At 43.7% G+C, this 17,020-nt stretch overlaps 1 protein-coding gene across 1 annotated transcript in view; it reads right to left on the bottom strand.

The window, feature by feature from the left end:
- The window catches only part of DNAH14 (dynein axonemal heavy chain 14), a 283,703-nt gene that overhangs the window by 11,912 nt on the left and 254,771 nt on the right, over positions 1–17,020 (bottom strand). Inside the window, 6 exon segments of the mRNA XM_066623355.1 lie at positions 275–471; positions 1,803–1,984; positions 3,726–3,925; positions 7,607–7,804; positions 10,778–11,005; positions 16,843–16,945. Coding sequence (XP_066479452.1) covers positions 275–471; positions 1,803–1,984; positions 3,726–3,925; positions 7,607–7,804; positions 10,778–11,005; positions 16,843–16,945 — 1,108 coding nt within the window.

Below are 17,020 nucleotides of genomic sequence, written 5' to 3' on the forward strand. Positions count from 1 at the left end.
ATGCTGATCTAGAGCCCAATGGTGCCAGGTTATCAGAAGTCTCCAGTACATGTAACTGTTATGACAAGAGCTAAACATTAAAATAACTCCTCTTTAATTCTTCCCAAAGGTGAATTGCCTTTTCTCCCATTCTTTTCTAATAAAAAAATCTTCAATAAAAGTATATACTTTGAATCATGACCATAACATCAAAACAAATCACCAGCCTTGAAACATAGAAAATAAATATTTATTTCATGTTTTAAAGAAGTTTTGTGGCAGACAGTTCACCTACCTGCCACTGGTCGGGCACTTTGGCTTCCAATATTGAATTATAAAGCTCTTCCATTCCAGTGGTAAAGATAATCATACCTTTGGTGCCTTGTTGAAGTTCATGTAATGACTGAATTATTATGGACAATAAATGATTATACCGGTCAATTTCCTGATGCAAGATAGTTAGCAAAGTTGATTTGATAAAAGAATCAGGACCTAAGATGGAAAAAAAAAATCCACTGGTATCAATTTCTAGAGTTTTTAACCTTTATACTGAGGATGGCCCTACTGTTAAGCCATGTGAAGTGGCAGATTTTGGGTACTAGTAAAAGAGAAAAAGCTGCCAATTATTTATTATTATAGTTTTAGTTGAAGAAACAATATTTGAATCTTCTGCTTAGGCAGAAGATTGTCTTGGGTCACCCTGACTTAAGCAGAGACATTAATTCTCCTGATATTTTGCTAATATTCCTTTGAAATGACTCAAGACAAAATGTTTTGTATAAAAGTGAGTGGAGCAGTTGGTGTTTAGTTTGTATAGATGAATCATGCTAGAAGTACTAATTCAACAGAAATACAGTACCACATTTACACAAGTTTGTACAGCATCCTTATTCTCTTTTGAACTTTGATCTGCCTCCAATATACATGGTGGGAGGGGATATGCTCCTTGCTTGGTTCCATCCCCACACATATGATTGGACCATGGGATGGTGAAAGAGCAGTTGGGAGGATCCCTGAGGACTGCTAGGCAGCAGGACAGCCTCCCTTCATCCTTCTTGTTTGCACCAATTAGGCCATGTCTGGCAGGATAGCATGAGAGGAGGATTAGGGATCCAGTCTGCCCTCAAACAAGCAAAAGCGGTAGGTGGAGCAGTGATGCCTGTTCACATGGGTTGGCAGTGATGATGCTGGCTGAGCTACAAGGTGAGCTTGGGTTTGAAGCAAGGGTGGTTTCACCCAAAGAAGGACTTTGGCAGCATAGCTGTCTCCTTCAAGTTAAGTGCCTGCACTGGGGGTGGAGTCTTACAGACAGGAGCTGCTGCTTTTACCAATTACTATCTGGCAATCAATAAACATAGCTCTGATTTCTACCAAAATTTTTGTACCACATGGGTTTGCATTGGGGGGGGGGATACCCAGGCAAGTGCTCTTCTCAGGAGCCCAAATTCTCTGAGCTGACTCATAGCTTGCAATACTACACACACTTATCTGGGAGTAAACCATATTAAATATAGTGGAGCTTACTTCCATGTAAGCATATACACAATTTCATGGTTAGGTTTTTCTGTTCAAGTTATTCCAGCAATAGTAGATAACACACGTATTGCTGTACCACTAGTGACTGTTTTTTCACATACATGGAGATCATCTAACAGCATAACCCTTTGGAAAACTTTTTTTATTACTTTATTATTGAATTTATTCCACATTACATAACTATAATAATAATAATTAATGCACACAAACCAGTTGTATAGTTTGAAATTTCTTCGTACTGGATAACATAAAATTAGGATGAATCTTATGTAAAACACAGCCCTCACCTTTTGCAGTGTTCTCAAGAGCTGCCCAAACAGGTCCTGACCTCAAGCCTGCAAGTGTCTCTTTTTCACTGGTTGCCATTCTATCTCTAGGCATAAGTTCCATATCCTCAACTGTCAGTGGAAGCTTCATTAGAATGTCAGATATTATTTCCAGTACTATTGCATCTTGATCCTTCTCACCACTAGGGAAGAAAAGCAAGTATTGTAGAGCGAAAATTATCAATATAGCTGAAACAAGTTAATGGTTACCATTTCATATTTTGTTGCTCTTTATTTCTTGTGAAATAAATATCTTTTGATTATCTGAGTGGGGTTTTCTATACACGTGTGATGAAAGGAGGAAATGACGTAAATTTAAAAGCCAAATTGCATTATTCTCTCCTCCCACCTCTTTGACATTGATCTTCCAAATATGTGTGTGTATGCATGTGTGTCTTTTGGTAATAGGGCCATGGGGAGGCCTCAGCATTAATGTATAAAAAGCATTTTATTAAAAAACAAAATTCATGGATAGGGAAAGAGGGGGACTTATGACAAAATACAATCACCTCAAGGTCAAAAAGGCAAACAAATGCAAATGAAATACTTAATGCATCTAGCAGCCAGAAGCGTAATGCCCATGTGGAAAACGTAGCTTGTATCATGGGGGGGGGGGACTTGTGGGTGGGTGTAAGAGCGTGTGCTCCAATTGCTGCCCCACTCGAGATGCAATTGGAGTGCATGTGCCATCTCAGCAGCCGGTCAGATAAAATTGCCCGGCCAACTGCTGAGCGCGCCCTCATACTCCAACTGCTTCCTGACTGGGGAAGCAGTAGCAGCACATGGGGCCTCTCAGCAGCCAGTTGGGCTATTTCACCTGGCTGGTTGTGGAGTGAGTGCTTGCGCTCCAACTGCTTCCTCCTAATGATGTCATGACACTGCATGGTGTCATGATGTTACAACGTTGCCATGCGTGCCAAAAGCCCTCGGAACGCCTCTGCTAACAGTATATCCTTAACTAAAACTTAATTGAGGTAGGTTCCTCGTAATCCTTCACCTTCCAACAAAGGGACATTACTCCTTCAATCTCTGGCAAAAGAGCCTTCCCCAGCTATACTCAGCATGCTCCCTGTGACAGCCACAGCAAAGACACTAGAGCATCTTCAGTGAGTTGAATAAGCATTCATAGTGATGAAGGCCAGAAGTAAAGCAAGAAGTGACATCTTGCTCCATGTATGTGGAAACAGTGATGGTCAGAAATAAGCAATTTGTTCTCACGTAGGAACTCAGTTGCAAATGACAGAAAATATAAAAATCTTTTCTTTTCTTAGGACAGCCCAATTATCACGCTGGCTGCCCTTTCAGCTGTGCTGCTTCTGCCAAAGCTGCCAAAGCTGCTTTGCAGCTTCAGTGCTCTATGAAGTGATGCCTCGGCAGAGGCAGAGCTGCTGAAAGGACAGTCTGTGTATTAATTAGGCTCTCCCAGTACCTTGACAATGTCTCCCTCTCTCACACCTCTTGGTCTGTCCCTTTCCCCCAAAAGTTCCTTGCCTTCCAAGGCCTCTTTCCATCTCTCCTTCCCAGATCCTCAGCAGAAGTGGCACCACTGAAAGGGTGAGCCCAATTCCCAGCTGGGCTGGGAGAGCCCAATTATTGCGTGGGCCACATAAAGAATTTCTGCAGGCCTTAGGTTTGACATTTCTGGACTACATAATGCTTCATGTGTTTACATTGTCAAAGATAAGAATGTGGCCAGTTCAAGAGCAAGAATGGATGGTGGTGAAAAAACCATAAGAGACAAGTAGAAGAGCTGAGACATCACCTTGGAGAAAGGAGAGGGAGTATCCTTTATGAAATACTTTGGCTTAAGCATGCTTAACTCAGTGCTCAGTCCTAATAGTGTATTTGGACTATAATACAACAGAATAAGAAAACTCCAGTGACCTGGTGACAAGGGTGCTTGTGCTGATCCTTGGCTGGGTACTGATAATTGAATCAATAAATCTCTGTGCTTGAGATCTTAAGAATGCACTTGCTGCAGATTGATGCATTCCAAAGAGTTCTGGAGAATCAGTGTCTGGGAGAGATCGCAGATATGCTCTACAGTCCTGTAAGGTATTTTCTTCAGAGATAGGCCTATAAACCTACAAAACAATTACAGTACTAATTGTTTTCTCTGCTTAATAACAATAACAATAACAATAACAATAACAATAACAATAACAATAACAATAACAATAACAATAACAATAATACAGGTATTTCTATACAGCCTTTCTTGGTCCTCAGATTTCTCCTTAGACTTTATTCAAGGCGGTTTACATAGGCAGGCAAATTTCAATCCCCGTAGGGATTTTTATAATTTGAAAGAAGGTTTCTATCTTTCAAGAAATCACAACATTCAGATGTTTCTTTCTTGATCTGGTCGCACACTGAAGTGATGTTATAACAAAGTGGTGCTCAATCTGCCATCTTTTCTTTAGAGGTTGCTCAGTTTTCCGTGCCACGACCCACCTTGTCCTGATGCTCTTGGTGGTGCCAGCGGGGAGCCTGGAAGCCTTTTCTGGATCACACTGGGCAGGCAACACTCTATTGGCCAATGCGGGTCTCACATTGACCTACAGAAGCATCTGGAAGTAACTTCCAGTTTTCAGAGGCAAACCAAAAGTTCCCCCCCAAAACCCGAAGTTGCTTCTGAATTTAAAGGTAGACCAGAAATCACTTTCACAAATAGACCAAGGCAAGTTAAATAATCTCAAAGTCTGCTTTAAAGCTATCAAATATCCATAATTAAGATCTGAATGAGAAGAGTCTTTTCCTGAATGCTATTTATTCATTCATCAATTACAGGTCTGTGAAGGGCGCAGGTGTTTGGAAAGTGGAAAATTTCAGTGGATCATCTGATGCAAGCACCTATTAAGGCTGTCAGAAGTTCCAGATGACCATCTAAACCAGAGGTGTCAAACTTATTTCATACAGTGGGCTGAATAGCATTCATTACGCCTGCTGAGGGCCAAAAGTGATGTTATAAAGCAGGAAATGACATCATTTAGCAGGTCATGACCAGAAATAAGCTTAGGAACTCATTAACTAAGGGCGCAATCCTGGATACAGCACAGGAGGCTTGTGCTGTATCCAGTGCAGGATTGTGGCCAGAAGCGGTTCAGCCAGAGGTAAGGGAAAACTTTTCCCCTTACCCCTGGGTGAGAGCTGCTGGCCACAATGGGTCTCCTCGGACTTGCGCCACCTCTGGAGGTGGCACAAGTCTGAGACGAGCAGAGCGACTTGAAGCCACTCTGTTCTCCCCAGGAATGGGGGTTGTGATCCAGCATAACTGCCAGATCCCAGCCCAGTTGGCACAGGTGGGCCGACACAAGTGGGGAAGCCGGTGTGGAGGCTTATGTCAGTCTCTGCAGGCCGGCGCTCCTCCTGGCTTCCCCTTGAGGAGGCGCAGACATGCTTTGCGGCATGTTTGTAACCCTCCTAGGCTGGCCCAAGGGACTTAGGCCGGCATAGGGCGTAGTTTGGATTGTGCCCCAAATGACAGAAGAGAAAAAAAATGCAAATCTTGATTATATTTTCAAGATATGGGAGAGCCCTATTACCATGGGGGGCAGCACTTTTAGCAGTGACACCTCAACACAGCTCAGCGGCTTAGAGTAGCTGATGGTGGTTCTGGGAGAGCTCGAGGGTCAAATAAAGAGCTTCCAGGGGCCGTATCTGGCCAATGGGCCTTATGTTTGACATCCCTGATCTAAACCATTGCAGTTGTTATACGAAGTAGCAGAAGTAGCCTAGAGAAGTAGGAGAAGGTGGATAAGACACCTCTGACCACATATGGTCCTCAGTACTGATCCAAGAGAAACATGAGCAGAGAGGGAGAAAGGTGGTCTAGTGCACAGCATTGGCAAGAAGCATCTTACATCTCTGGCTTGCCTGAAATGCCACACTGAGGCAAGAACAAGTGGTGAAAGAAGAAGCACAAACTGTGTGAGATTGTGTACTCTGGTAAAATGTACCCATGCATTATCAACCTTTCTGCACTGTCTTGCCTTTTGACAGCACAGAGGGCAATGAACACTGTGTACCCCCTTTCCCTCTTCCAGTGCTGCCAAAGCCTCTCCCATGCCTGAGACAGCACATCAGTTTGCCACTCTTTTTTCTTCTGCATGTGCCAGTGTGTATAACCCCACAGATCTGGTTACCGTCATCCTTTGCTTTCTCCTTCATTACTGCCAGCCCATCCCACTCAGTCCTCAGCTTGGGGAGTGAGCACAGAGGAAGAATGTGTAGGGCAACAGAGAGAGTGACCTAGAGCATCTCATGAGAGATGGGAAAATTTCTTAGGAGATGGGCATCTCATATTCATACATCATGGAGTCTGAGTCAAGCCTCACTTCATGTTACATCAGAGATTTAAAATGTTCCTTTTTCAGGCATTAGTAGAAACTGGGGTAACAAACAACACAATGTGACAAAGAGCCCAATCCTTTAAGCCCATAGCGCTGGTGCTGATCTCCAGCACCAGTGTTATGCGTCATAACGCCATAAAGAATGAAGCACATTTATGGCACCCCAGGAGGAGGGCGCACAGGCACTCAGCCGGCACCAGTTGTCACTGGGCCCAGCACCAGAAGGATGCTGGCTGGCAGTGACACCGTTGGATGGCAGTGCGGCTATTCAGGGCAGGGGGAGGTGGGGGGAGGAACCAGCCCAGAAGGGGTAGTGGGACCGGCAGAGGTCTCGTCCACTGGATCCTATCCTTTGTGTTGGGATGAAAAACCTGACATGGAGGTTCTCAAGTCTGTGCTAACAAATAGCTGGCATAGTCAGGTAGCTCCATTGCAGGGCCTGCACCCTTTTTCGGGGGAAGGTGACAAATGTCCCCTTCCCTCAAGGAGATATCCAGGAGCCTCCATGGGGCCGTTTGATACAGCGGTCACCATTTTGGTGCTGCTACACTGGAGGAGCTGACGGACATAGGATTGGGCTGTAAATTTCAGTGGGTTATCTGATGAGGAAGCACTTTAAAAATCTTTTATACACAGATGTTCCAGAACCCTGTTCCGGAACCCTACACATTTACGTGAAACTTCAGATACAGGCAAATGCCTCCCCCCACCCTCTGGAGCCAAGGGGAGCTCTGTCCACAGGACTTATGTCTGTGGCCTGTCCAGTCTCAGAATGAGCCTGGCAGTAAAAAAAGTAACTTCCAGTTTCTCTGTGAAACCATGACTTTTTAGTGCCTTATAAGGCAGTCTTTCTCAAACTGTGGGTCAGGACCCACTAGGTGGGTCATGAGACAATTTCAGGTGGGTCTCCATTCATTTCAATATTTTCTTTTTAATATACTAGACTTGATGCTCTCATGGTATGTGACTGCATTTGGGGAAATGTTACAGACCTGTACTTTCAACAAGCTACTATGTAAATTCTTTTAACAATGATAGTCAATAGGACTTACTCCTGGGTAAATGAGGGTAGGATTTCATCCTAGGATGGTTAAAACTTTTCCTGCTTGATGACGTCACTTCCGGTCACGACCACTTCCGGTGAATCCTGACAGATTCTCATTCTAAAAAGTGGGTCCCGGTGTTAAATGGTTGAGAAATACTGTTATAAGGTATTAGGAGGTCCAGAGAAGCCATTATATATAATTATACAATTATATATAATACAATAATACAACTATATATAATACAAGTGTATAATACACTTGTATAATACAAGTGTATAATACAAACTATATATATATATATATATATATAAAATATAAGTGATTGAAAAGTATTGGAAAATAATGAAGAAATAATTGCTTTCCCTACCCCATCACTAGAATAAGCAAAATCCTCTTCAAGTACAGAAGGGTTGTAAAAATTGTTCAGAATGCAAAGCAAGCACCGTCGGTCCCAATTATCAGTAACACGACCTCCATATACTACTTCTCCAGTTAAATAACGTAGTGCTGTCCAAGGAATCTCCTCTTGATACTCAAGGAGCATCATCAGCATCTGAATGGAAATCTTACAAAGGAAAGGCTAAAATAAGGAAAGGTTCTGGCTACTTTAATATTCCTCCTGTGAAAAAGATTGGCTTGAGGTAAGAAATATTATACATATTTTTAAAAGTGTTAAATCCCTTACTGTTTTTATTAAGTTTTGTTAAAAATGTTGTGAAAGACCTGAACAAAGTGTTATTGCATTTGAGGCTCAAATTGGTTATGCAAATCTTAAACTATAACGAGGACCAGTTGACCTCACTGGGCAGTAAGCAAGGGCTTAAACCCCTCAGAAGGGCCCACTGCCAGCTCCCAATACCATCACTATGTCCACAGATTTCATGTGGTGCTGGCAGAGTGACTTACTTGGGGCCCACCCAAGTAGGAGAGTGTCATCTGGGGCAGTTTGTTTGAGGGCCCTCTAAAGCTACTTCTGACTAAAGAATGCATTGGGGAAAAAGTGTCGGAATAGGTAGTAATGTCAAAAAGATATTACATGAAAATTAGAGAAAGCAGAGAACATACAGATAAGTTTGTAGTCAATGTGTAAATTTGTGGAAAAATTATTTGCAGTCGTTGGCTGTAAGCTTTTCCATTAGTATGTAGCAACAAATGAATAAACTACAATCAGAGTTTCCTTTTTGGAAGTAAATTTTTTGGTTATATTGCAATGGATATTTTTATATAGGAAAGTATTACAAAAAATACTCCTGTACTATAGTTATGTCATCACAGTCACTTTTTATATGAACAGCTGGGATCCAATCAACTGCACAACCATGTTATGGCTTATATGACGTACATCCTTGATTTTATGTGAGCCAAGGCCAGGACCCCAAAGTATGACCCCTCCCCCCGGCTGGTGTCCATCCCCCCAAGACCGATGCCCTCTTTGCTTATCTGGGCACTCCAGAGCTTTGCATGGCATCCTGGAGCAATTGGAAAGTCTTCTGAGTCTCTGAAAGGCCCTTAAACAGTACTTCTGGAAAACCAGAAGTACTGTTTAAAGGACCCTCTGGAGGCTCAGAAGGCTTTCCGAGCGTTCCAAGACACCGTGCAACGCCTCATCATCTGGAACCACATGGCCCCCAGGCTCTAATGCCAGGGCCGCCACTGCCTAAGTTAGTTTAATTTTTTTTTTTCTGAGCCTGAATGAAGAATTTCTATGTGCAAATGCTGTGCCCACCAGCAAGGGCTGGCTTTAAGCCAAATGAACCAGTTGCTCCCAATTGGACTTCACGCTGGGGTAATCTACCCTAGTCTTGTATACCATTTTATATTAAAATGTGCTTAGATCCATTTGGTCCTTTAACTCACATGCACTTTTAAAGAACACATTTTGACTGCTTTCCATTCTACCATAGAAATATGAAGTTTTTAACACATTTTATTTGTATCTCTAAGATTCTACAGACCTTGGCTGTGAACCTGGGACCCCACAAAAAAAATGTTTCCAAATGGGCCCCACAGCTCCTAAGGCCAGTCCTGCCACCAGCTGTTCTGCTGGAGCTGCATATCAGAAATGTTTTAACTTTTCTTTGGTGGCAGAGTCTTACAAAATCCAACACAGCTCCAACTTTCATACCTATGGCATTATGGGGGGGGGGTATCACTATTAATAATCATGTTTAAACCAATGCTTCCCAAACAATTCTGGTCCAGTTTTAGCACTGGAACCCACTTAAAAAAACAAAACAATTTATCGCAATCCGCTGGCCCCAAAGAAAAGATATCTAGAAAGACTTTATTTATTAATAATAATAATTAATACATTATTAATAAATAATACAGAGGGTCCTGTGCTCCCAAGGCTGCTAGAGAACTTACTTAAAGTATGTGTGTGTAGACATTTGCTAGACTTTCCCCTAGAAATGCAGTTCAAGGACTGTTCCCCCAAACCTTTACAGTTATTCCAGGGTATCCAGAAGGCTGAAATGAAGAGCAAGATGCGCAGTTAGGGATCTGCAGGCCAGACAAAAGGCTGAAATTGGGTTCACATGTTATCTATTGAATACCAATTATTAGAGAAAATCAGAAAATGTGACATTTTAATTTGGGGGGGAGGTATGAAGATTACTGCATACCACAGGTTAGCATTCCAGTTAACAATTTTCTTCTGCAAACTGGACAAGGGTGCTGGCAACGTTTGTTTGTTTGTTTGTTTGTTTGTTTCAAAAACATTTCGCGACCAACCAAAAATGACCCACAGTTTGGAAAACATTGGTTTAAAACACCCCAAATTCCTTGTGATTCCCTCCCATAATAGTTAAGTTAAACAAAACACAGTCACTGTTCACAGGCTTCCACTTGAAAGTTAAAGACAAGACACAGTCAAGAGAAAAGGGAATGAAGTTCAGTAAAGAAAGGTGAAGATATATGCCTGAAGGAGATTGAATGTAATAACTGAGAGCCCAATCCTGAGCTGCCTGGGGTGCGCGGCTGTCGCAGTGCAGAAAATGGCTGCTGCAGCATTCTGCGTGCTTCGGACAGCTGATGGCTGCTCCTTTCGTCCCCTTCTCCCGGGTAAAGAGTGTAGCCCCCAAATGGGGCTACTCAATTCACTGCCAATGAAAAGGCCGGCAGTAAATCAAGAGCCTCCGTGTAGGGTGGCGAGCTCAACACGGAGGCTCTGGATCCAGTGAAGCATCGCTCCACTGGTCACGCCTCCCTCCCTCCCCTGACACGTCTTCCTCCGCCTCCCACTTCCCCATAACGTCTCCTCTCCACCCTCTCCCCGCCCTCTACCTGCCTCCCCCTCTCTGGCACGCCGAGCCCAAGATTGGGCTCTAAGATAGCCACATGTTAAATTGAAGGGCATTCCACTGTGGAGCTGCCAAGGGAATAGAGAGTGTCTTATCGCTGCCTTATTCTTGCAAATGCTGATTATATAGAGCAACAGGAACTCTGCCAGGCCACTCTTTTAAAAATGAGCATTATAAACATACATTATTTTAAGTTTCAATCAACATTTTATTTAAATTGCAAGACTTCCTCTTACCTCCAGATCAGAAGAGTTAAATTCATATGGAATGTTCCATCCTAAAGCTCTATATTTCTTTCTCTCATGGGCTACTGCATTGAAGAAGCACAGGCTAAACAGCAGTTTTTTCCATGATGGCCCACAGGTAGTCTTGTTGAAAATAGCTTCTGTTACTTCTCCAGTACCACTTAAGCCAAATGTTTGAAGCAATTTCCCCTTTATTCCTTGGGGAGGTTCTACTACGATCTTTAGAAAATAAGCAGATAATTTATGAAAAATAAATGTAGACTTTAGCAATAAATATATAACTTCTGTTGAATCACCAAGCTTATAAATATATTTCATATATGAAAGTTTCATTAAGACCATTGGGATTTACTTCCATAAGAACAGCCCTGCTGGATCAGGCCATAGGCCCATCTAGTCCAGCTTCCTGTATCTCACAGCGGCCCACCAAATGCCTCAGGGAGCACACAAGACAACAAGAGACCTGCATCCTGGTGCCTTCCCTTGCATCTAGCATTCTGACATAGCCCATTTCTAAAATCAGGAGGTTTCACATACACATCATGGCTTGTAACCCGTAATGGATTTTTCCTTCAGAAACATGTCCAATCCCCTCTTAAAGGCATCCAGGCCAGATGCCTTCACCACATCCTGTGGCAAGGAGTTCCACAGACCAACCACACGCTAAGTAAAGAAATATTTTTTTGTCTGTTCTAACTCTCTCAACACTCAATTTTAGTGGATGTCCCCTGGTTCTGGTGTTGTGTGAGAGGGTAAAGAGCATCTCTAGCCACTCTGTCCATCCCCTGCATAATTTTGTATGTCTCAATCATGTCCCCTCTTTTCTAGGCTGAAGAGGCCCAAACGCCGTAGCCTTTCCTCGTAAGGAAGGTGCCCCAGCCCAGTAATAATTTTAGTCGCTCTCTTTTGCACCTTTTCCATTTCCACTATATCCTTTTTGAGATGTGGTGACCAGAACTGGACACAATACTCCAGGTGTGGCCTTACCATCGATTTGTACAACAGCATTATAATATTAGCCGTTTTGTTCTCAATACCTTTTCTAATGATCCCAAGCATAGAATTGGCCTTCTTTACTGCCACCGCACATTGGGTTGACACTTTCATCGACCTGTCCACCATCATCCCAAGATCCCTCTCCTGATTTATTCTTCCAATAAATACAGAGGAAGTCAAGCATGCTCATGTCCCACTAAAATTAACAGGCAATATTGCAACTGCATGCTTTATTTATTTCATTTGTTGTTAGGATGCCCTTCTCATAAGTGCAAATCTGCTCAGGGTAACTGCTATTTCTTTATCAGAAGTCAGTGGGTGGGTCTAAATTATTCACATAAGCAGATTCTAGTATTGTGCATACATCATGAAATTTCAAAATATGGGACAAGCAGGATCAGCAGCCTTGTGCTTTGTGATCTGTGTTCTAGAGGATAAATTTTTATAAGTGGATGGACATTAATGTGCAAGAATAACAGGGAAATGTAGGATAAAATACATAAGGAATCCTGTGTATTAAATGAGAAAATTCCAGAAACCATCTCTGGATTGGAGAAGGTACATAAGGAAATTTTCACTCAGAAAAAAAAAAAGAAATACTATAAATAATTTTCTATTGCCTTTTCTAAGAGTGAAGAATGTGAAAGTAATTGAGCTAATTGCAATGCAAATAATTTATTAAAAATATCTGCTTTATTATAGAAACATTGATTTTATATTTTAAAACATAAGAACATAAGAACATAAGAACAGCCCCACTGGATCAGGCCATAGGCCCATCTAGTCCAGCTTCCTGTATCTCACAGTGGCCCACCAAATGGCCCAGGGAGCACACCAGATAACAAGAGACCTCATCCTGGTGCCCTCCCTTGCATCTGGCATTCTGACATAACCCATTTCTAAAATCAGGAGGTTGCGCATACACATCATGGCTTGTACCCCATAATGGATTTTTACTCCAGAAACTTGTCCAATCCCCTTTTAAAGGCGTCTAGGCTAGACGCCAGCACCACATCCTGTGGCAAGGAGTTCCACAGACCAACCACACGCTGAGTAAAGAAATATTTTCTTTTGTCTGTCCTAACCTGCCCAACACTCAATTTTAGTGGATGTCCCCTGGTTCTGGTATTATGTGAGAATGTAAAGAGCATCTCCCTATCCACTCTGTCCATCCCCTGCATAATTTTGTATGTCTCAATCATGTCCCCCCTCAGGCGTCTCTTTTCGAGGCTGAAGAGGCCCAAACGCCGTAGCCTTTCCTCATAAGGAAGGTGCCCCAGCCCCGTAATCATCTTAGTCGCTCTCTTTTGCACCTTTTCCATTTCCACTATGTCTTTTTTGAGATGCGGTGACCAGAACTGGACACAATACTCCAGGTGTGGCCTTACCATAGATTTGTACAACGGCATTATAATACTAGCCATTTTGTTCTCAATACCCTTCCTAATGATCCCAAGCATAGAATTGGCCTTCTTCACTGCCGCCGCACATTGGGTCGACACTTTCATCGACCTGTCCACCACCACCCCAAGATCTCTCTCCTGATCTGTCACAGACAGCTCAGAACCCATCAGCCTATATCTAAAGTTTTGATTTTTTGCCCCAATGTGCATGACTTTACACTTACTGACATTGAAGCGCATCTGCCATTTTGCTGCCCATTCTGCCAGTCTGGAGAGATCCTTCTGGAGCTCCTCACAATCACTTCTGGTCTTCACCACTTGGAAAAGTTTGGTGTCATCTGCAAACTTAGCCACTTCACTGCTCAACCCTGTCTCCGGGTCATTTATGAAGAGGTTGAAAAGCACCGGTCCCAGGACAGATCCTTGGGGCACACCGCTTTTCACCTCTCTCCATTGTGAAAATTGCCCATTGACACCCACTCTCTGCTTCCTGGCCTCCAACCAGTTCTCAATCCACGAGAGGACCTGTCCTCTAATTCCCTGACTGTGGAGTTTTTTCAGTAGTCTTTGGTGAGGGACCGTGTCAAACGCCTTCTGAAAGTCCAGATATATAATGTCCACGGGTTGTCCCGCATCCACATGCCTGTTGACCTTTTCAGAGAATTCTATAAGGTTCGTGAGGCAAGACTTACCCTTTCAGAAGCCATGCTGACTCTCCCTCAGCAAGGCCTGTTCGTCTATGTGTTTTGAGATCCTATCTTTGATGAGGCATTCCACCATCTTACCCGATATGGATGTTAGGCTGACCGGCCTATAGTTTCCCGGGTCCCCCCTCTTTCCCTTTTTAAAAATAGGCGTGACATTTGCTATCCTCCAATCTTCTGGCACCATGGCCGTTTTGAGGGACAAGTTGCATACCTTAGTCAAGAGGTCTGCAACTTCATTCTTCAATTCCTTAATAACTCTTGGGTGGATGCCATCAGGGCCCGGTGACTTATTGATCTTTAATTTATCAATGAGGTCTGAAACATCTTCTCTTTTAACCTCTATCTGACTTAACTCCTCGGTCAGGAGGGGCCGTTCGGGCAGCGGTATCTGCCCGAGGTCTTCTGCCATGAAGACAGATGCAAAGAACTCATTTAATTTCTCTGCCATCTCTAAGTCTCCTTTTATCTTCCCTTTCCCTCCCTCACCATCCAGAGGGCCAACCGCTTCTCTGGCGGGTTTCCTGCTTCTAACATATTTGAAGAAGCTTTTATTATTCCCCTTAATGTTGCTGGCCATGCGTTCCTCATAGTCTTGCTTGGCCTCCAGTATTACCTTCTTACATTTCTTTTGCCGCAGTTTATGTTCCTTTTTATTCTCCTCATTAGGGCAAGACTTCCATTTATGGAAGGAAGCTTCCTTGCCCTTCACAGCCTCTCTAACTTGGCTGGTTAGCCATGCGGGCACCCTCCTGGATTTAGTGGAACCCTTCTTTCTTTGCGGTATACACATCTGCTGGGCCTCTATTACTGTTGTTTTAAGCAGCCTCCATGCACTCTGGAGAGATTGGACTCTTTTTACCCTCCCTTTCAACCTCCTTCTAACCAGCCTCCTCATTTGAGGGAAGTCCGCCCATCGGAAGTCAAGGGTTTTTGTTAGAGATTTGCCTGGTATTCTTCCCCCAACGTGCATGTCAAAACGGATCGCAGCATGATCACTGTTCCCCAATGGCTCAGTAACATTTACATCTCTAACCAGGTCCTGCGTACCACACAATATTAAATCCAGAGTCACCTGTCCTCTGGTGGGCTCCGTGACTAGCTGATCTAAGCCACAGTCATTTAGCACATCAAGAAATCCGGTTTCCTTATCGTGACCAGAACACAAATTGACCCAGTCAATATGAGGATAATTGAAGTCCCCCATGATTACAACCCTGTCCCTCCTTGTCACCTCCCTGATCTGTTTCCTCATTTCAAGGTCCCCATCCGATTTCTGGTTTGGAGGACGATAGCACACCCCCAGTATTACATCGCTGCACAAGCCTGGTAATTTAACCCACAGAGATTCTACGGTGGAGTCGGACCCACCTTCAATCTCTACTTTGCTGAATTCTATCCCTTCCTTAACATAAACGGCCACCCCACCTCCAACATGCCCCTGCCTGTCCCTCCTGTAGAGTTTATAGCCCGGGATTGCGGTATCCCACTGATTCTCCGCATTCCACCAGGTTTCCGTTATGCCCACTATGTCAATATTTTCCCTTGTCACCAGACATTCCAGTTCTCCCACCTTTGCTCGTAGACTTCGGGCATTCTCATAAAAGCATTTGTACACGGAATGCCCCAGGATGCGCTGCTTATTCGCTCCTTTGTCCCCGCATCCTCTCATTGTGCCAAACCATCTATCACATCCCATCACACTACCTTTCCCAATTTCTTCTCCTACTCTGCCTTTGTCTTGTTGTTCTCTAACCTCCCCATCCTCATCCCATAGGGATGAGGAGTCCCGAACCGGATGCCCCTCAGCTCCTGTCGGCCTTCCCCCAGGGATCAGTTTAAAAGCTGCTCTGCCACCTTTTTAATGTTATGCGCCAGCAGTCTGGTTCCATTCTGGTTCAAGTGGAGCCCGTCCCTCTTGTACAGGCCCCGCTTGTCCCAAAAAGTTCCCCAGTGCCTAACGAATCTAAACCCCTCCTCCCTACACCACCGTCTCATCCACGCATTGAGACCCCTGATCTCCGCCTGCCTAGCTGGCCCTGCGCGTGGAACAGGTAGCACTTCAGAGAACGCTACCTTTGAGGTCCTGGCTTTCAGCTTCCTGCCTAAAAGCCTAAATTTGGCCTCCAGGACCTCCCAGCTACACTTGCCCACATCGTTGGTGCCGACATGCACCACAGCCGTGGTGGTTGAAAAGAGCTGGAGGTGTAAAATTTTGAATGAGGATGAACTCTGTACAACAAACTGAAATAATGTATAATGACATTATACTTTATATTATACAGGGTTTCTCAAACTGTGGCTTGGGACCCATTTGGTGGATTGCAACCCAATGTCCAGTGGGTCCTGGGTTGGGCTCTCCCACCCACCCACCCTCTTATCCAGTGGACTCCAACTTGGAGCCCTCTGGACACAACTGGAAGCTGCACTAGGCTTCTGCAAGCCTCAGAAGTCATCTGCAGACCTCCAGAAGCAGCCAGAAAAATATTTTTGGTTTACTTCTGGGCAAGTGAAAGTGAGTTCCAGTTGCTTCCAGTGGCCTGTGGAGCCCTGGTGCTGGAGAAGGAGGTGAGTCACAGTGCCCTCTGCCACAGAATAGGCAGGTTGTGGTGGGGAAAGTTTGAGAACCTGTGAAAAACAAAACATTCAAACTGAATAGGTTAGATGAATGTGCAGCAACTGCCTGGGATGAGCCAAATGTGATGACAAGTTATGGTTTAGTGTAACATTCTGAAACATGATCTTGTGCAGTTTGATTCTGCTTTCCTAAACAGGGCAACCAATAGTTTGCTAGTTTGGACAAAATGGCAAACTATAATTTATTTCAAACCAGGAAACAAGGGAGGGAAGCACTGGGAAGTCTGGAGGATGATGAGGAAGCATATAAAGTTTCTAGCAGATTCATTTTACATCTGATCCATTTCTCTGATTCTAGGCATTCTTCATATCTTACCTTCAGGCCATTCCGCAAGATAGGTACAGGAAAAGAAGGATCTGGTAGTGAACTTAACCACAGTCTAAACGTAGGGTCTGTATGTGTATCTGAGTGGGAAAATCTGTGGATAGAATCAGTTTTGGAACACCATTATAATCTGAAAACAGGATGCAAAATTGCAATGCACAAAGTTTAA

This window comes from Tiliqua scincoides, chromosome 1 (assembly GCF_035046505.1).
Source record: "Tiliqua scincoides isolate rTilSci1 chromosome 1, rTilSci1.hap2, whole genome shotgun sequence".
Lineage (NCBI taxonomy): Eukaryota > Metazoa > Chordata > Lepidosauria > Squamata > Scincidae > Tiliqua > Tiliqua scincoides.